Source organism: Trichomycterus rosablanca, chromosome 8 (genome assembly GCF_030014385.1).
Source record: "Trichomycterus rosablanca isolate fTriRos1 chromosome 8, fTriRos1.hap1, whole genome shotgun sequence".
NCBI classification, from domain to species: Eukaryota; Metazoa; Chordata; class Actinopteri; order Siluriformes; family Trichomycteridae; genus Trichomycterus; species Trichomycterus rosablanca.
In genome coordinates this window covers 32,795,768-32,818,216 of record NC_085995.1, presented here as the reverse complement: position 1 = coordinate 32,818,216, position 22,449 = coordinate 32,795,768, and the positions used below count along the sequence as shown (strand labels likewise).

The 22,449-nt window shown below is 41.9% G+C and overlaps 1 protein-coding gene across 2 annotated transcripts in view; it reads right to left on the bottom strand.

Annotated features, from left to right (window-relative positions):
- Positions 1-1,401: 1,401 nt before the first annotated feature.
- The window catches only part of poc1b (POC1 centriolar protein B), an 88,067-nt gene continuing 67,019 nt past the window's right edge, over positions 1,402-22,449 (bottom strand). For both annotated transcript variants that reach the window (XM_063000748.1, XM_063000749.1), the window contains exons 11-12: positions 1,975-2,208; positions 1,402-1,627 (exon numbers count right to left, since the gene is read on the bottom strand). In XM_063000748.1, the coding sequence (XP_062856818.1) occupies positions 1,484-1,627; positions 1,975-2,208 (378 nt within the window). In that variant the 3' untranslated portion in view covers positions 1,402-1,483. The remainder of the gene's footprint in view (positions 1,628-1,974; positions 2,209-22,449) is intronic.

Sequence of the window (22,449 nt, the reverse complement as noted above, 5' to 3'; positions counted from 1 at the left end):
CCAACCCACGCCCCCTCCGACACCTGGGCAGCAGCCGTATGCATCTTGTTACCTACACTAGACAAGATCAGCTGCAGATCAGCTCTGTGCATGGGGAGACAAGACTTTAAGACTTTTTAAGGATCCACAGACACCCTGTACATACAGTATGTACCTTTCCAGTTACAAACTAGCCTTATTTACATGGGCACACAATTCTAATCACTACCAAGAAGAAATTCTAGAGCATTTCATACTGTGATAATCATCCAAGTTGCTGTATGTAGTCTTTTGACCAAGCAAATTTTTAGAAAATGCACATTAGAGTTATAAAATAATTGAAATGTAGATTTTTTTTCATTTAAAACATATATTTAATTATTGAGTCACATTAAAAAAAGCAGAAAGACTGTATTAACATGCATGTCCACTACATGTGTATGTAAACTTTTGACTTCTATTGTATTTCACTCACTCACTCACTGTCTTAAGCGCTGATCCAATTAGTGTCGCAGGGAGGGGGGGGTGTGTGCTGGAGCCTATCCCAACTTTTTAATGGGCGCAAGGTACACAGTAACATCCTGGACGGGGCGCCAGTCCATCACAGGGCAGACACACACCAATTAACTCCAATTAACATGACTGCATTTTTTTGGACTGTGGGAGGAAACCGGAGCTCCCGGAGAAAACCCACGCAAACACGGGGAGAACATGCAAACTCCACACAGAAAGGACCTGGACCGCCCCGCTTGGGGATTGAACCCAGGACCTTCTTGCTGTGAGGCGACAGTGTTACCCACCGAGCCACTGTGCCACCCTGTTGTATTTCATATTTCTTTTTTAAATGTGTACGCAGTAATGAATTTCGTTACCTAGGCAGGTACTTTTTTTTTTTTATTTGCCCAGTGCCAATTGACAGCTTGATATACACAGAATTTTGTGATTGAGCTGCTAAAGGTTTATTCATAATGACAATGTGATTTGATCAAGATCTGGCAACCATAGTAGTCTGAAAAACCGATCGTAGATGACCAATGCTGTCCACTTCGGATTACCCAACGAAAATGTCAATACTCAGTCTAGACACGGCAGTTCAGAGAGAGCGCGTGGCGGTATGGAATCGCCGTCTCTCTGTCCTGATGCGTCTCCGGAGCGGCTGTTGTGAAGAATTCCGCCTCTCACTGCTGTCAAAACAAAGGCAGGGATGTTTTGCTAGCTGCAGCTGTCTCCTCCACAGGGACTTCATGAATTTCTGGAGAAGACTCCTGCAAGATCCTTCACCCCCAGCCTTGCCATTTGACCCTGTCCTGCTTCTCTTCCGGTTCCTTCCACTTCCATTCTGTTGTTTTACTAGAACCGAGCAGAGAGGAAGCAGAGGCGAAAAAGGATGTACGGAGGAAGGAGGAAGAAATGCGAAACGTGTTCTGTGTCCATTCTTTATTTCAGATTAAAGTCAGTGACCCCTGAAAGTAGGGAGCGCCGTGCATCAGAGATGAGGCGCGTGTCAAAGCGCCGGTCCTTCAGCGCTCCTCCGGTCGTTGGGCTCCTCTTGGTGATGCATCTGGTGCAGAAAAACAGCCTGGTTGTCTAGACACTCTTTTAGCTTGTCCTCCGTCAGAGTGAGACGCTCCTCCAGAACAGCCACCGTCTGAGACACAAGCACAGCGTCAGTGTCCACACCACAATTTCTGTATCCATGTTCTCCAAATTCTAGTCATAGATGTGTTTCTGCTAGTGATTTACTACAGACAAAAGTATCTGGACACCATTAATAATTCAGATATACAGGATTTGACCCTAAACTATAGATAGTACCAGTGCAAAATTTGCATTTGCAGCATGTAGTGGACGTTTCTTTCCAAAGCAATTTAGGGTTAAGAGCATTGCTCTGGGGCCCAACAGTGGTGGGGCTTGAACAAGCAACCTTCTGATTACTAGTCCGGTACCTTAACCACAGAGATACCACTGCACTACTACAAAAGCTGTTCTGCTCACCTGAGTCAAAATATCCAGCTGTTGAACGATGTGCTCCAAAGTGCTCCTCAAAGCCGGTGGGGGTCCGGAGCGCTCCTCAAGCCTTTCCAAGATTCCTGGCCTCTGTGCTTCCTCCTCCTCCTCCTCCTCGTCTTCCTCTTCCTGTTGTGGGTGGATCTGGGTAAAAACTGAGCCACCGCTGGTGCTGGGAAGATCTCTGTATCTCGGGAACTGAACTGGATGTCCACTTACTTTCTAAATGACATCAAAGTGAGGCAAAAGAAGGAATCAAGAACACTGAGCTTTCACTTGCTACTTCTACAGATGCTCTGTTCAAAAGTGGCCCACAAGCATTCTAATGTTTTATAGTTCAGTTAGGACAGAAATCGTAGTTTTTTAAATATCTTAATGCTAAAGGACATCTAAAAATGTAATTATTAATTTGTAGTCACTTGTGTTAGTGGTAGAACCTACACAGTGTATTTTACGTCCAATTTCAGATTTAACCACAGAAAAAAAACTTCTAGTATGTTTGTTGTATTTTAGCATCATCTGGAAGTTATCACTTAGCATTTTTTCTTTTTAAAATGCTGTATCCCACTGTGCTTCTCTGAGGCTTTGTTTCTCAGGCTGTTTTCTCAGGTACAAGACGAACCTGCTTTGATCGCACTGCTTTACCCACTATGTCATTCAGAAACCTCCCAAAAATCCCCCATTCTACATTTCATTTTATATATTCTATATTTTATATTCATGTTTTATCATATTTTGCACTTTCTATTTCTATTGCTGTCTTAAGTACAAACACCATCAAGAGTACCACTTAATTTTGCTGTGTATCTGTCTATCTACCTGTCTGTATCTATCTATCTGTCTGTGTCTATCTATCTGTCTGTATCTATCTATCTGTAGCTATCTATTTATCTGTCTGTCTGTGCCTGCCTGCCTGCCTGTATCTATCTGTATCTATACATGTCTGTCTGCCTATCTATCTGCCTGTATCTATGTCTGTCTGACGATCTATCTATCTGTATTTATCAGTATCTATTGATGAATCTGTCCGTCTGTCTGTCTATTTGTATTTATCAGTATATATCGATGAATCTGTCAGTCTGTCTGTCTATCTATCCATCTGTATTTATCAGTATCTGTTGATGAATCTGTCCGTCTGTTTGTCTATCAATCTGTATTTATCAGTATCTATTGATGAATCTGTCTGTCTGTCTGTCTGTCTGTCTGTCTGTCTGTCTATCTATCTATCTATCTATCTATCTATCTATCTATCTATCTATCTAATCTATCACATTCTATCACATTCTATTCATCTAGTCTGAAACTCCTTTGATGGTGGTTGATTGGCAGCCAGACATCCCCGTTATCCTCGCCCCCGTTCCGCCTGATTGCACTCGAGCTTCCTGTACTGATGAGAGAGTAAGAACGAAAGAGAAAGAAACAACAACAACAAAAAGAAGCCCAAGAGGGAACTAGGTCTGGAGAGCAAGGATCTTGCAAATGAATTGACCAGATGTTTCCCAGATGTGGCCAGGGGTGCAGAAGGGCCCCCTAAACTAGATCTGCTGCACACTACATGCTTTGTTCCCCTCCTCTCCCCTCCCGTCCCAGGCCGTGCTGTTGTATCTCTTTGAACTCGGGACGTCACTCAGGAAGCGAGAGACTGCAATCGATTTTCTTCCTGCATTAGAGCAGAAATGTGTGGACCCCCCCTCACCCCCTGTCCCAGTTCAAATACTCTCCACTCTGCTGATGAGCCGTGTCCTATCGCTGCCTGGCCTACAGGGTCAGAGGCCCTGCACACTTATAGGATCAGTAAAGTTTCAGCAAAGCAGGTGAGCACATGTCCTCAAGACACATGAAGTCCAGTCGCCTTTACATAGTATTTACTTCAAAACAGAGCATATTCAATAAAAACGTACGTCTAGATACCCATAAAAGGAAGTTTGAATCAAAGGTGGGTGGGAATGTTATTTAAGATGTGAACAACATTGTTTTTTGTTTTTTTAATAAGTCAATTCAAGTCAATTCACAGTCTTTGGACTGTGGGAGGAAACCGGAGCACCCAGAGGAAACCCACAAGGACACAGGGAGAACATGCTGTAAACCTTCTTGCTGTGAGGCGACAGTGCTACCCACTTAGCCACCGTGCTGACCCATTTATAAAAGAAGAGGGCAAAGATTAAAACTGGTGCTGCATCCCAAACCACATACTACTGTATTAAACAGTAGTCAGTTGGTTCCGGAAGCGGCGTTAAGTTTAAAAGGTGTTGAGTTTCAAGGTTTTTTTCCATAAGGATGTATGAGGAAACCTGGTAATACCATCTCAAAGACATTTACAATATATCTGAGCTCAGTTCAGTCCATAATAAAAAAAAGCGTATATGAAACGACAGCCAAACTACCTAGATCAGTCCTGATCTAAAGGTTTTCAACAAACTAACAAACATAAATGTGACTACCTAATGCCTATGGCTAAGTTGTAGAAATTAGTGGTCAGTGTCTTATGGCCAGCGCAACACACACCAACATGTTTGTTTTTTTGTTTATTAGGATTTTAACGTCATGTTTTACACTTTGGTTACATTCATGACAGGAACGGTAGTTACTCATTACATTCATCAGTTCACAAGGTTATATCAAACACAGTCATGGACAATTTTTGTATCACCAATTCACCTCACTTGCATGTCTTTGGACTGTGGGAGGAAACCGGAGCACCCGGAGGAAACCCACGCGGACACGGGGAGAACATGCAAACTCCACACAGAAAGGACCCAGACCGCCCCACCTGGGGATCGAACCCAGGACCTTCTTGCTGTGAGGTGACAGTGCTACCCACTGAGCCCACACACACTAACACACCACCACCATGTCAGTGTCACTGCAGTGCTGAGAATGATCCACCACCCAAATAATACCCACTCTGTGGTGGTCCTGACTACTAAAGGAAAGCATGAAAGAGGCTAACAACACATGCAGAGAAACAGATGGACTACAGTCAGTAATTGTAGATCTACATAGTGCTTCTTTATGGTAAGTTGAGCTGATAAAATGGACAGTGAGTGTAGAAACAAGGAGATGGTTTTAATGTTATGGCTGATCAGCATATACAGGTCCTTCTCAAAAAATTAGCATATTGTGATAAAGTTCATTATTTTCCATAATGTAATGATAAAAATTAAACTTTCATATATTTTAGATTCATTGCACACCAACTGAAATATTTCAGGTCTTTTATTGTTTTAATACTGATGATTTTGGCATACAGCTCATGAAAACCCAAAATTCCTATCTCAAAAAATTAGCATATCATGAAAAGGTTCTCTAAACGAGCTATTAACCTAATCATCTGAATCAACGAATTAACTCTAAACACCTGCAAAAGATTCCTGAGGCTTTTAAAAACTCCCAGCCTGGTTCATTACTCAAAACTGCAATCATGGGTAAGACTGCCGACCTGACTGCTGTCCAGAAGGCCATCATTGACACCCTCAAGCAAGAGGGTAAGACACAGAAAGAAATTTCTGAACGAATAGGCTGTTCCCAGAGTGCTGTATCAAGGCACCTCAGTGGGAAGTCTGTGGGAAGGAAAAAGTGTGGCAGAAAACGCTGCACAACGAGAAGAGGTGACCGGACCCTGAGGAAGATTGTGGAGAAGGGCCGATTCCAGACCTTGGGGGACCTGCGGAAGCAGTGGACTGAGTCTGGAGTAGAAACATCCAGAGCCACCGTGCACAGGCGTGTGCAGGAAATGGGCTACAGGTGCCGCATTCCCCAGGTCAAGCCACTTTTGAACCAGAAACAGCGGCAGAAGCGCCTGACCTGGGCTACAGAGAAGCAGCACTGGACTGTTGCTCAGTGGTCCAAAGTACTGTTTTCGGAAATCAAGGTGCCAGAGTCTGGAGGAAGACTGGGGAGAAGGAAATGCCAAAATGCCTGAAGTCCAGTGTCAAGTACCCACAGTCAGTGATGGTCTGGGGTGCCATGTCAGCTGCTGGTGTTGGTCCACTGTGTTTTATAAAGGGCAGGGTCAATGCAGCTAGCTATCAGGAGATTTTGGAGCACTTCATGCTTCCATCTGCTGAAAAGCTTTATGGAGATGAAGATTTCATTTTTCAGCACGACCTGGCACCTGCTCACAGTGCCAAAACCACTGGTGAATGGTTTACTGACCATGGTATTACTGTGCTCAATTGGCCTGCCAACTCTCCTGACCTGAACCCCATAGAGAATCTGTGGGATATTGTGAAGAGAAAGTTGAGAGACACAAGACCCAACACTCTGGATGAGCTTAAGGCCGCTATCGAAGCATCCTGGGCCTCCATAACACCTCAGCAGTGCCACAGGCTGATTGCCTCCATGCCACGCCGCATTGAAGCAGTCATTTCTGCAAAAGGATTCCCGACCAAGTATTGAGTGCATAACTGAACATAATTATTTGAAGGTTGACTTTTTTTGTATTAAAAACACTTTTCTTTTATTGGTCGGATGAAATATGCTAATTTTTTGAGATAGGAATTTTGGGTTTTCATGAGCTGTATGCCAAAATCATCAGTATTAAAACAATAAAAGACCTGAAATATTTCAGTTGGTGTGCAATGAATCTAAAATATATGAAAGTTTAATTTTTATCATTACATTATGGAAAATAATGAACTTTATCACAATATGCTAATTTTTTGAGAAGGACCTGTATATATATATATTATTTGTTGTTGGTATAGTCCAAGGAAACTAAGAAATGCAAAGAAAGAATTTTTTAAACATTATTTTCTTGGTAAGACGATTAAAAAGTTAAGAATTGTGTTTTCAATCAATAGAATTAGAGGAATCTAGCATGGAATGAACAGAAGATTCCTGAGAACCCCAGAAAAGCATTGTTGATGCTCACCAGACTGGAAGGAGGTTACCACTCTCAAACTCTAACATGCAATCATTCACGCAACCACACCAGAGAAGCACGGTTATATAATAAACCCTTCACATTCTTCCATCAACAGGCAGAGATGTGAATTGGTATTGTGAACACTCAAATACGGTGGTGTGAATGAGTGCAGAGCTCCATATATAGTCAGTGGTCTGACCGTGTGTTCAGAGGGGGCTGGAGTGGGCACAGGTGGGTCATTACAGCTTAAATATAATCATCCTGCTCTGAGGCCAGACTCACGGTCATTACGCCGGCCGGGCTATAATTTATGTCAACAGGCTCGCAGGCTGCTAAACAGGTACTCGGTCTGCCCCGAGCCAACAGGGTTATTTATGAGCTCCTCGAGTCCCCCGGACGCCCCACATCATAGAAACATCACAGACTGCAGAACAGAAATGAACTTTTCGTCCAACGTTTCGCAAGTCATTGTGGAAATCATGTCCTCTCCTAACACTGTTATTAAATTAAAAGATTAGTTATGTGCTTCACCTCAAGATCCTCCTGACATTATTGCATCCTGTGGGCAGATTTAATGCCAAGTGAAATGAAAACCTGAAATTAAAGCCAAGTTAAATAATAGTGGAACTATGATATACACCGATCAGCCATAACATTAAAACCACCTCCTTGTTTCTACACTCACTGTCCATTTTATCAGCTCCACTTACCATAAAGAAGCACTATGTAGCTCTACAATTACTGACTGTAGTCCATCTGTTTCTCTGCATGCTTTGTTAGACCCCTTTCATGCTGTTCTTCAATGGTCAGGACCCCCACAGAGCAGGTATTATTAGGGTGGTGGATCATTCTCAGCTCTGCAGTGACACTGACATGGTTGTGGTGTGTTAGTGTGTGTTGTGCTGGTTTGAGTGGTTCAGACACAGCAGCGCTGCTGGAGTTTTTAGATACCGTGTCCACTCAGTGTCCACTCTATTAGACACTCCTACGTAGTTGGTCCACCTTGTAGATGTAAAGTCAGAGACAATCGCTCATCTATTGCTGCTGTTTGAGTTGGTCATCTTCTAGACCTTCATCAGTGGTCACAGGACGCTGCACACGGGGTGCTGTTGGCTGGATATTTTTGGTTGGTGGACTATTCTCAGTCTAGAAGTGACAGTGAGGTGTTTCAAAACTCCATCAGCACTGCTGTGTCTGATCCACTCATATGAGCACAACACACACTAACACACCACCACCATGTCAGTGTCACTGCAGTGCTGAGAATGATCCACCACCTAAATAATACCTGCTCTGTAGAGGTCCTGTGGGGGTCCTGACCATTGAAGAACAGCATGAAAGGGGGCTAAAAAAGCATGCAGAGAAACAGATGGACTACAGTCAGTAATTGTAGTACTACAAAGTGCTTCTATATGGTAAGTGGAGCTGATAGACAGTAAGTGTAGAAACAAGGAGGTGGTTTTAATGTTATGGCTGATCGATGTATAGGCCAATGGGGTTTTAATGTTTAATACCTGTGTTAGCTGTGTCTACGTCTAGAGCAAAACTAGGTGTACACTGGACACTAAACATGTCGTAATTACAGACTTGCCCCAAAGCCACATAAACAGAATTTATTTGATTAACTTTTTAACATGTATTAATGAATGAACTACAGGAATATGATTCTCATAGCCAGTGTTTATATCAAACATTCCTATGAAACAGTTGCAAAGGTCTGCACTGAACCCAACAACCTTCTAGTCTTTCACTCTGCTGACTCGAACACATTAAGCGATTAGCAGCAGAGCGTCGGTCGTCTCGTGATGCAGACGAGTACATTTCCCCATCACAGGATGCGCTGTAATGGCATTAAAGTGAGCACTCTCGGTACAAGGAAACCTTCTAGAAATCAAAGAAGGCATTAGCTTCTGACCTGCCGCCCACTCCTTCATCCACTGCCCGGTTCATTCAGGCATCCTCTACTCTCTCAGTGTCTTTATCAGCTTCTGACCAGATCAAAGTCTGTTATCCTGTGTGAAGAGTCCTGAGTATCGGCTCTGGGGAATCGAACGCTGTTAAAGCTCCTCTCTGGCTCCATTCACTGCTATTATTAGGCTTCATATTCAAATGCTTCCTTCCTGTGCTGCTTAAAATGGATCATCTCAGGTTGAAAAGCGATTCAAACCTGAACTTGACAGTAGCGTGTGTACTAAACGTTATGCTGCGTGTTGTCTTCCACTTGTTTAACAAGACAGTGTCAAAGTAAAGAAAGTACTGTAGTTTAATGTGTAAATCTGTAAAATGTCAGCATCAACAGTTTTTTGACAATTGGGGCGCAGTAAAATGCGATCAAAGCGTGAATATGAGACGAATGTGCATTTGTGTGAAATAACCATCAAATCCCACTCCAAAAGCATCCACATACATCTACGTTTAGCTGTATTTTTTTCAATGTTTCACTTTTTAACTTGTGTTATAGCTCAGGGTTCTGAGAAATTGTGAGAATCAGCTTTTCCAAAAGAATCCAAAACACTTATTGTTAAAAAAAAAGCTTAATGTGGTTTATTGTATTAAATGAACGACATAGGAACACTAAAGTTCTTTTAATTATTACCTTTTAGAAGTTCTCTCTGCTAATAAAATTCCTCGTTTGTTGATTTAGTACCATTCTACGTATAGCCTGAGTCGCTTTTACCATGTCATATCAAACAGTTTGTCTCACTGGAGGCGCTTTAAAAAGGTCAGCGACAAACTGGGTCAATCAGGTGAACTTTGAGTGCCTAAGTCTTCCTTTCTCATGAGCTTAATAAGCGAGCGTGTACATATCTGGCATACACCAGGATAATGGTAAATGCCTAAATGTTTGTTTTTTTTAACAGTCAAGAGGTCTAGTTGCTCTGCTTCGTTCTGGGAGCCTTTTTATGGAATTGTTTGGGTCAACTTGTTCTCTAAAAGAGAAGGGTCACTGCAAACCAATACAAAGTTATTCTATTTATTTATTTATTAGGATTTTAATGCCATGTTTTACACACTTTGGTTACATTCATGACAGGACATGTAGTTACTCACCTCACAAAATTCATCAGTTCAAGTCTTTAATGTCTTACACAGCCATGGACAATTTAGTGTCTCCAATTCACCTCACTTGCTTTGGACTGTGGGAGGAAACCCACGCAAACACGGGGAGAACATGCAAACTCCACACAGAAAGGACCCAGACTGCCCCACCTGGGAATCAAACCCAGGACCTTCTTGCTGTGAGGCGAGATCACCTAATCAATTTATTGGAACATTTCTATTCTTGTGCGAGTGATACTTTACAAATTTCAATTCCTCAGAGCACAAAGGGGTTACAAATGTGTTAGACAGTGCTGTTCACCACCATTACCAAAACACCAACATCACAATAATCTATTTAATGCGTGCAATAAAAAGAAATAAAAAGATTGCAGGTACAAAAATGAATCCCAACAACACCGCAGCACGCTACAATTCATCATCATGTGTCCTTGGAGTGCTGAATACGCTCCACCAATCAAACAGCCTTTTGATTGTTAAATCGGATACAGGACGTGACAAAGTGTACAGAGCAACAGATGGACTTTAGTCAGTAATTATAAACTCATAAAATTTATCTGTATGTCAAGATGTGGTAGGTAGCTCATAAAATAATCAACATATGTACGTGCCATATAAGTAGGGCACTACTAAATTCACAGAAGAATTTGCTTAAGTACCAAATTTCATGGCAGTCATTAAATAATACTGATAAATTAAATGACAGAATGAATGGAAGCTACAACACACAGCACAGCCTACCTTAAAAGTTGAATGTAAACCTAAAAGTGGTACAATGGTAGCCTAGTGGGTAAAACTTTGGGCTATCAACTAAAAGGTTGAGAGTTTGAATCCCAGCTCTGCCATGCAGCCACTGTTGTCTGCCATACAATGGCTGACCCTGCACTCTGACCACAGCTTCCAAAACAGGCTGGGACATGCAAAAAAAAAAAAAAAAAATCATTGTACTGTACATGAGTATATGTGGGCGGCATGTGACAGTGGGTAGCACTGTGGCCTCACAGCAAGGAGGTCCTGGGTTCGATCCCCAGGTGGGGCGGTCCGGGTCCTTTCTTTGCAGAGTTTGCATGTTCTCCCCGGGTCTGCGTGGGTTTACTCCGGGTGCTCCGGTTTCCTCCCACAGTCCAAAAACATCTGTTGAAAAAACAAGCCAGGCTAATTGGAGACACTGAATGGTCCTATAGGTACCGAGCCGCTAGGATGCAAAAACCAGTGCATTGTAGTGCCGGTCCCAAGCCCAGATAAATAGGGAGGGTTGTGTCAGGAAGGGCATCCGGCGTAAAAAACTGTGCCAAATCAATAATGTGGATCACGATCCGCTGGCAACCCCTAACGGGAGCAGCCGAGGAAATAGATAGAGACATGTGTATATGTGTAAATGACAAATAAAGGCTTTCTATTTAATTCTATTCTAAAACATCTAGCAATGATGCGAGGCTCTGTCTCAAATACAAAAACAGTTGTCCCCCCGGCGCGTCCACAGAATTGGGCGGGATTCTTCCAAACCCAGTTACCAGAGTCGAGTTTTTAGCTGCTTAAGACTTTAACATCTTGGACATTTTAGCTAACCGATTGCTAACAGCAAACTGCATTTTCACAGCAATCTGCATATTCCGTGACAGTGAAATGAGGCAGTGGTAGCTCAGTGGTTAAGGTACAGGGCTAGTAATCAGAACGTTGCTGGTTCAAGCCCCACTACCACCAGGTTGCCACTATAAAGCCCTTGAGCAAGGCCCTTAATTGCTTGCAATGTATGTGGTCACAATTGTAAGTCAACAAATGTAAATGTGATGTGATTTTCACAGCCGTGAATGTTAGGGCCTTACATATAGATGTACCTAATAAAGTGTTCAGTCATTGTACATGCTCTAAATAAACTATATACGGGAATAAATTTAAACAGATATAACAGCCTCAGCTGTATACAGTAATGTGCTGTGTTACTGAAATCAGACGTGGAGTTATTAGCGTGGATGTAAACACACTACATGTCTGGCGGGACAGCCAGTTTAAGTCTCCAGCTGTTGGTGTCGGAAGTTAAGAACTATTTCCAATTCATTTGACCGTCCTGCATATGTCATAACTATAATGTTACTAAAGTGTATCGGGCTGCTGGCTGACGGCGGCCTTCACAGATATTCCGGTGAGCTGCCTTGAACTCGGTGAGGCGAGCGGAGATGAGCGCTGACGCTGGCTGGTACGGCGGAAATGTGAAACCAACACTTGTCATGTTGAATGTGGGCCATTTCCTGTCAGGGGAAGTGAGCCGGAGCTGTCTGAAGAAGAGGTCTGGGGCTCTGGAAGGCCCACACATGAGAATGCTTTATCAAGTTCATGGCTCAACTGTTTCAGTCCAGATAGGCAACCAATAAATGTTGTCAGATTTACATAGGCATGTTACAAGTTAAAGTCCCTGGACTTACCAAGGGGTCAAAAGTAAGTAAAGATCTATCTTTACTAGATAACCACATGTCAAATACAGAAATCAAATGCTGAGAGCAAATATAACGCGGTAACTTAAACCACAGCAGTAGCAACAACAGGACGTTTTCTGGTTTGACCCACTGTGGTTGTTTTGCTCTTTCATTTCCCTGTTTTGTTGCCACTGTGTTGTTTTGAATATGGTGTTTTGCATTGTCTCACTTCAGTGGCAATTCGCTGACAAATGCATTAACCAACCAGTGATCTGGATTGTTTTTCACTCCACTCATGTACATATTTCCAGAAAAGTTGGGACATTTTGTAAAAGGCAATAACATTTTTACCTCATGTTTTACACACTTTGGTTACATTCATGACAGAAATGGTAGTTACTCGTTACATAAGATTCATCAGTTCAAAAGTTCAGTATCAAACACAGTCATGGACAATTTAGTATCGCCAATTCACCTCACTTGCACGTCTTTAGACTGTGGGAGGAAACCAGAGCTTCCAGGGGAAACCCACACAGACACAAGGAGAACATGCAAACTCCACACAGAAAGGACCCGGACCGCCCCACTTGGGGATCAAACCCGGGACCGTCTTGCAGTGAGGCGACAGTGCTACCCACTGAGCCACTGTGCCATCCTGTTTTGTAAATACAAAACACATGTAGAATTTAAGAACAGATTTAGATTTCAGAAACACAGTCCAAAAAAGTTGGGACAGGGCAAAATAAGCATTGAAGGTACAGTGTTTTGAACATTTCACAGTGAGCAGGAAAATTGGAATCATGATGGGGTATAAAAGGAGGATGAATGGATGGATAGATAGATAGACGAATAGATAGATGAATAGATAGATGCATGGATGGATGGATGAATGGATGGATAGGTAGACGAATAGATAGATGCATGAATGGATGGATGAATGGATGGATAGATAGACGAATAGACAGACGAATAAATAGACGAATAGATAGATGCATGGATGGATGGATAATGGATATAGATGGTTGGATGGATGGATCGATAGAAGGATAGATCGATGGATAGATGGATGGATGATGGATGGTTAAATAGATGAATAGATATACAGGTTCTTCTAAAAAAATTAGCATATTGTGATAAAGTTCATTATTTTCCATAATGTAATGATAAAAATTAAACTTTCATATATTTTAGATTCATTGCACACCAACTGAAATATTTCAGGTCTTTTATTGTTTTAATACTGATGATTTTGGCATACAGCTCATGAAAACCCAAAATTCCTATCTCAAAAAATTAGCATATTTCATCCGACCAATAAAAGAAAAGTGTTTTTAATACAAAAAAAGTCAACCTTCAAATAATTATGTTCAGTTATGCACTCAATACTTGGTCGGGAATCCTTTTGCAGAAATGACTGCTTCAGTGCGGCGTGGCATGGAGGCAATCAGCCTGTGGCACTGCTGAGGTGTTATGGAGGCCCAGGATGCTTCGATAGCGGCCTTAAGCTCATCCAGAGTGTTGGGTCTTGTGTCTCTCAACTTTCTCTTCACAATATCCCACAGATTCTCTATGGGGTTCAGGTCAGGAGAGTTGGCAGGCCAATTGAGCACAGTAATACCATGGTCAGTAAACCATTCACCAGTGGTTTTGGCACTGTGAGCAGGTGCCAGGTCGTGCTGAAAAATGAAATCTTCATCTCCATAAAGCTTTTCAGCAGATGGAGTGCTCCAAAATCTCCTGATAGCTAGCTGCATTGACCCTGCCCTTGATAAAACACAGTGGACCAACACCAGCAGCTGACATGGCACCCCAGACCATCACTGACTGTGGGTACTTGACACTGGACTTCAGGCATTTTGGCATTTCCTTCTCCCCAGTCTTCCTCCAGACTCTGGCACCTTGATTTCCGAAAACAGTACTTTGGACCACTGAGCAACAGTCCAGTGCTGCTTCTCTGTAGCCCAGGTCAGGCGCTTCTGCCGCTGTTTCTGGTTCAAAAGTGGCTTGACCTGGGGAATGCGGCACCTGTAGCCCATTTCCTGCACACGCCTGTGCACGGTGGCTCTGGATGTTTCTACTCCAGACTCAGTCCACTGCTTCCGCAGGTCCCCCAAGGTCTGGAATCGGCCCTTCTCCACAATCTTCCTCAGGGTCCGGTCACCTCTTCTCGTTGTGCAGCGTTTTCTGCCACACTTTTTCCTTCCCACAGACTTCCCACTGAGGTGCCTTGATACAGCACTCTGGGAACAGCCTATTCGTTCAGAAATTTCTTTCTGTGTCTTACCCTCTTGCTTGAGGGTGTCAATGATGGCCTTCTGGACAGCAGTCAGGTCGGCAGTCTTACCCATGATTGCAGTTTTGAGTAATGAACCAGGCTGGGAGTTTTTAAAAGCCTCAGGAATCTTTTGCAGGTGTTTAGAGTTAATTCGTTGATTCAGATGATTAGGTTAATAGCTCGTTTAGAGAACCTTTTCATGATATGCTAATTTTTTGAGATAGGAATTTTGGGTTTTCATGAGCTGTATGCCAAAATCATCAGTATTAAAACAATAAAAGACCTGAAATATTTCAGTTGGTGTGCAATGAATCTAAAATATATGAAAGTTTAATTTTTTTCATTACATTATGGAAAATAATGAACTTTATCACAATATGCTAATTTTTTGAGAAGGACCTGTAGATGGTTGGATGGATGGATAGATAGATAGAAGTATGGATATATAGATGGATGGATATATGGATGGATAGATAGATGGATGGATGGATGGATAAATGGATGGATGAATGGATAAATAGATGGATGGATATATAGATAAATAAATGGATAGCTGGATAAACAGACAGATGGATGGATATATAGAAGGATGGATAGATAGAAGGATGGATAGATGGATGAATAGATGGATGAATAGATGCAGTGATGGGTCATGGTTTACCACTGTGTTCTAAACCCCATGAGGAAATTGTCAATCAGTTTAAAAAGAACATTTCTCAAATCATTTAGGTCTTTCACCATCTACCTTAAAAAATATTGTGAAATGATTCAGGCAATCTGGAGAAATCTTAGTCTTTGTAGGGTTAGAATAGAAACTGTTGAATGTGTGTGACCTTCAAGCCCTCAGATGACACTGTGTGGGAAACTTATGCTACTGTAATACATATAGTCACATGGGCTCAGGAGTATTTCAGAAAACTGGTGTTACACCACTGCATCAAGAAATGCCACCTGGACCATCCAGACTGTTATCAGCGAAAGCAGCAAAAGCCTACAACTGTTATTGCATGGGGGTGCATCAGTGCACAAGTGACTTACACAAGTGTGAAGGTACCATTGATGCAAAGGTGATTTTGAGTTAGAGAGACACATGCTGCTATCAAGCAATTTGCAAGACTGTTTACAAGACTTAAGTCTTAAGCAACTTAAGTCTTGTATCAAGCAAGAATGGAGAAAAATTCCACTTGCAAAACTTTAACAGTGTCCTCAGTTCCAAAACCATTAATAGTGAAAGTAATGGTAAACATGCATCCGTCCCAACTTTTCATCTGTAAAAATGTTGGAAAACTTTTTTTTTTCTACTTTGGTCAGTTAAAAAAAGATCAGAGAGAATTCACAAACCACTGAATCCTCTTTTTACTGCATTTTACAAAATGTCCCAGGAGTAATGAAATTTACCACGATTACTTAGGTATAGTACAAATCACTTGGCAATGGAAACAATTACTAATGTGGGATTGTGGTCAGATAAAAAAAGTACTGTAGTGTACAGTGCAAAGAAAAAGAGCCAAAACAGTCACAGAAAACACACTACAGGCTACAAATTATGTGGCTGCAAGTTGAGAAGCCATGGTTTTCCCAGATTCAGTTGTTATTGAGTAAGCTTAATTGTAAGCATCCGACCAAAACCATCATTCTTTCTGTGTAGATAAATACCTGCTAGAATAAATGTCAGAAGATTTCTGCAGTCTTGTGTGTATAAAATTCAGATCAGATTTTATACATGGGTGGAGAAGTAAATAGATAGATACATAGACAGACAGACAGATAGATAAATAAAGAGATAAATAAATAGATGGATGGATGGATAGATGGATGGATGGATGTATGGATGGATAAACGTACGGACGTACAGAGAGATAGATAGATAGATAGATAGATAGATAGATAGATAGATAGATAGATAAGATAAGATAGATAAGATGATAGATGGATGGATGGATGGATGGATGGATGGATGGATAGATAGAAGGGTGGATGAATGGATAGATGGTTAAATAGATGGATAGAGGGAAAGATGATAGATAGATGATAGATAGACGGATAGATAGCTGCATGGATGGATGGATAGATAGACAGATGAATAGATGGATGGATGGATGAATAGATAATTGGATGGATAGATAGATAGACAAATATAGATGGTTGGATTGATGGATAAATGAATAGATAGATGGATGGATGAATAGATGGATGGATGGATAGACAGATGAATAGATGGATGGATGGATAGATAGACAAATGTAGATGGTTGGATTGATGGATAAATGAATAGATAGATGGATGGATGAATAGATGGATGGATGGATGGATGGATGGATGGATAGATAGACAGATGAATAGATGGATGGATGGATAGATAGACAGATAAATAGATGGATGGATGGATAGATAGACAGATAAATAGATGGATGGATGGATAGATAGACAAATGTAGATGGTTGGATGGATGGATGGATGGACGAATGAATAGATGGACGGATGAATAGATGGATGGATGAATAGATGGATGGATAGATAGACAGATGAATAGATGGATGGATGGATAGATAGACAAATATAGATGGTTGGATGGATAGATATAGATGGAAAGACGGATGGATGGATAGATAAATAAATAGATGGATGGATAGACGGATGGATAGATAAATAGATAGATAGATGGACAGACGGATGGATGTATGATGGACGGATGGATGGATAGATAAATAGATAGATGGATGGATAGATAGATAGACGGATGGATGGAGAGATAGAGGGATGGATGGATAGACGGATGGATAGAAGGATGGATGGATGGATAAATGAATGGATGAATGGGTGGATGAATGGATGGATAGATACATAGACAGACAGATGGACGGATGGATAGACAGCTGGATATTCTTTTTGCTAAACTTTTTTGCTTAAACATACTAAGCAGAGAAGATAACCATACAGGTATGAGAATGAAGACCATAATTCTGTCACTCTGCTAAATTTATCTGCTGGATTCGTTTCTATTTCCTGCATTTAGTAAAAGACAAGGTTACAGGATATGACATAACTCTCTTATGCAATCCAGCCTGCAGAACCAAAAAACGATGTACCCAAGAGCACACACTGAATCTGGCTTTCTTTCCTGTCACTATCATGTGCTTCCTGACAGAACAGGCAGATAGTGGTCCAATATTAGCCTGCTGATTAGCTCTGAATGTGCTTTTTTATTTTTTTAAAGAAACAGAGGTTTTTCTACCATGATGAAAATGTGTAGAGTTAAAACGGAGTCGTGTTGCATCCTGACCCAGTTTTCATCAGAGTGCATGGAGTCTGTTACTGAGATCCCGCTGAGGAGATGAGTCATCGGCCGAGCGCCAGCGTACCCGCGCTACAAAATCACTTCCAGTGTTCAGAGGGCTGCTTGTGATTATCTCAATCACAAAATAATTCACTTATGCACTAAATCAAAGAATCACTGGTGTTCTCTAATGTTCTCATCACAACCCAGAGCTTATGTGCTCACTATTCATTACACTGCCATGTTTTATTACATCCTCCAGAGTGCCACTGAACACAAGAACGTGATTTTAAAATGGTTAATATGTACTGGACAGTTGATTTTAACAATATAGTAGAATTCATGTAATCACTGGCTTCGGTTACAACCACTCACCTCACTGCCCTCCCATTGGCTGCACTCGAACAGGAAAAGATCCTCACTTTTGTCAGATAATGTGAACAGACGTGTCATTTTAAATAACTGGCTAAAAGATGGGGAGCTGTTAACAACTCTATATAGGCATTGGCTGGCTTTCTAAAATTAATTTAAATGTAATTTTATGAATGTTTTTATTGGTAAACATGTTCTTGCATAACTGTTTAAATTGTGCTTAGTTATTAGTTAGCAATTAATTGTGAATAATTTGGTTATTTAATCACGATCTATCTCTAAATTTTAATTGCGTGATAGCCCCAATTAGTGTGTGTGTGTGTGTGTGTGTGTATATATGTGTATATACAGTGTATCACAAAAGTGAGTACACCCCTCACATTTCTGCAAATATTTCATTATATCTTTTCATGGGACAACACTATAGACATGAAACTTGGATATAACTTAGAGTAGTCAGTGTACAACTTGTGTAGCAGTGTAGATTTACTGTCTTCTGAAAATAACTCAACACACAGCCATTAATGTCTAAATAGCTGGCAACATAAGTGAGTACACCCCACAGTGAACATGTCCAAATTGTGCCCAAATGTGTCGTTGTCCCTCCCTGGTGTCATGTGTCAAGGTCCCAGGTGTAAATGGGGAGCAGGGCTGTTAAATTTGGTGTTTTGGGTACAATTCTCTCATACTGGCCACTGGATATTCAACATGGCACCTTATGGCAAAGAACTCTCTGAGGATGTGAGAAATAGAATTGTTGCTCTCCACAAAGATGGCCTGGGCTATTAGAAGATTGCTAACACCCTGAAACTGAGCTACAGCATGGTGGCCAAGGTCATACAGCGGTTTTCCAGGACAGGTTCCACTCGGAACAGGCTTCGCCAGGGTCGACCAAAGAAGTTGAGTCCACGTGTTCAGCGTCATATCCAGAGGTTGGCTTTAAAAAATAGACACATGAGTGCTGCCAGCATTGCTGCAGAGGTTGAAGACGTGGGAGGTCAGCCTGTCAGTGCTCAGACCATACGCCGCACACTGCATCAACTCGGTCTGCATGGTCGTCATCCCAGAAGGAAGCTGACGCACAAGAAAGCCCGCAAACAGTTTGCTAAAGACAAGCAGTCCAAGAACATGGATTACTGGAATGCCCTGTGGTCTGACGAGACCAAGATAAACTTGTTTGGCTCAGATGGTGTCCAGCATGTGTGGCGGTGCCCTGGTGAGAAGTACCAAGACTGTATCTGTATCTTGCCTACAGTCAAGCATGGTGGTGGTAGCATCATGGTCTTGGGCTGCATGAGTGTTGCTGGCACTGGGGAGCTGCAGTTCATTGAGGGAAACAAAAATTCCAACATGTACTGTGACATTCTGAAACAGAGCAAGATCCCCTCCCTTCGAAAACTCATGGCAGTTTTCCAAAAGGATAACGACCCCAAACACAACCTCCAAGATGACAACTGCCTTGCTGAGGAAGCTGAAGGTAAAGGTGATGGACTAAACCCAATTGAGCACCTGTGGCGCATCCTCAAGTGGAAGGTGGAGGAGTTCAAGGTGTCTAACATCCACCAGCTCCGTGATGTCATCATGGAGGAGTGGAAGAGGATTCCAGTAGCAACCTGTGCAGCTCTGGTGAATTCCATGCCCAGGAGGGTTAAGGCAGTGCTGGATAATAATGGTGGTCACACAAAATATTGACACTTTGGGCACAATTTGGACATGTTCACTGTGGGGTGTACTCACTTATGTTGCCAGCCATTTAGACATTAATGGCTGTGTGTTGAGTTATTTTCAGAAGACAGTAAATCTACACTGCTATACAAGTTGTACACTGACTACTCTAAGTTATATCCAAGTTTCATGTCTATAGTGTTGTCCCATGAAAAGATATAATGAAATATTTTCAGAAATGTGAGGGGTGTACTCACTTTTGTGATACACTGTATATATATATATATATATATATATATATATATATATATATATATATATATATATATATATATATATATACTGTATATATACTGTATATATATATATACTGTATATATACTGTATATATATATACAGTGTATCACAAAAGTGAGTACACCCCTCACATTTCTGCAAATATTTCATTATATCTTTTCATGGGACAACACTATAGACATGAAACTTGGATATAACTTAGAGTAGTCAGTGTACAGCTTGTATAGCAGTGTAGATTTACTGTCTTCTGAAAATAACTCAACACACAGCCATTAATGTCTAAATGGCTGGCAACATAAGTGAGTACACCCCACAGTGAACATGTCCAAATTGTGCCCAAAGTGTCAATATTTTGTGTGACCACCATTATTATCCAGCACTGCCTTAACCCTCCTGGGCATGGAGTTCACCAGAGCTGCACAGGTTGCTACTGGAATCCTCTTCCACTCCTCCATGATGACATCACGGAGCTGGTGGATGTTAGACACCTTGAACTCCTCCACCTTCCACTTGAGGATGCGCCACAGGTGCTCAATTGGGTTTAGTCCATCACCTTTACCTTCAGCTTCCTCAGCAAGGCAGTTGTCATCTTGGAGGTTGTGTTTGGGGTCGTTATCCTGTTGGAAAACTGCCATGAGGCCCAGTTTTCAAAGGGAGGGGATCATGCTCTGTTTCAGAATGTCACAGTACATGTTGGAATTCATGTTTCCCTCAATGAACTGCAGCTCCCCAGTGCCGGCAACACTCATGCAGCCCAAGACCATGATGCTACCACCACCATGCTTGACTGTAGGCAAGATACAGTTGTCTTGGTACTTCTCACCAGGGCGCCGCCACACATGCTGGACACCATCTGAGCCAAACAAGTTTATCTTGGTCTCGTCAGACCACAGGGCATTCCAGTAATCCATGTTCTTGGACTGCTTGTCTTCAGCAAACTGTTTGCTGGCTTTCTTGTGCGTCAGCTTCCTTCTGGGATGACGACCATGCAGACCGAGTTGATGCAGTGTGCGGCGTATGGTCTGAGCACTGACAGGCTGACCTCCCACGTCTTCAACCTCTGCAGCAATGCTGGCAGCACTCATGTGTCTATTTTTTAAAGCCAACTTCTGGATATGACGCCGAACACGTGGACTCAACTTCTTTGGTCGACCCTGGCGAAGCCTGTTCCGAGTGGAACCTGTCCTGGAAAACCGCTGTATGACCTTGGCCACCATGCTGTAGCTCAGTTTCAGGGTGTTAGCAATCTTCTTATAGCTCAGGCCATCTTTGTGGAGAGCAACAATTCTATTTCTCACATCCTCAGAGAGTTCTTTGCCATGAGGTGCCATGTTGAATATCCAGTGGCCAGTATGAGAGAATTGTACCCAAAACACCAAATTTAACAGCCCTGCTCCCCATTTACACCTGGGACCTTGACACATGACACCAGGGAGGGACAACGACACATTTGGGCACAATTTGGACATGTTCACTGTGGGGTGTACTCACTTATGTTGCCAGCTATTTAGACATTAATGGATGTGTGTTGAGTTATTTTCAGAAGACAGTAAATCTACACTGCTATACAAGCTGTACACTGACTACTCTAAGTTATATCCAAGTTTCATGTCTATAGTGTTGTCCCATGAAAAGATATAATGAAATATTTGCAGAAATGTGAGGGGTGTACTCACTTTTGTGATACACTGTATATATACCTACCTACATATTAAAAAAAATAGAGGATGTGTTTGAAAGAAATTCTTGATTCTTTAGAAGGCAGGTATGAGTGAGTTTGGTGTGTCTGATCTGGCATCTTGTGTTAATAATTTGTTCTCATCATTTTTTTGGGTATTGACTTCTATCTGCTGGGAGTGACATGGATGGATAAGATTAGAAAGAGGCTGGATGTTTCGAGACAAAGTTAGAGAGGCGAGGTCGAGATGGTTTGGGCATGTGCAGAGGCGGGATGAGAGTTATATTGAGAGAAGGGTGCAGAGGATTGAGAAATGCTAAAGAGAAGGTTAATGGATGCGGTGTGGGAGGAAATGCAGGTTGTTGGGGTGACAGAGAACAATGTTCAGGAAACATAAGCAGTTGAAAAAAGGAAGAAGAAGATGAATCAAAGCCGGGCTTTAAGCCTAATCATATCTGCTGAATTCACCACGTGTAGTATGACTACCATCGGCCCAACACCGAATATATTTATGACCATGACATGCACAATTGTCATGAAACAGGCATTGTCATGCAC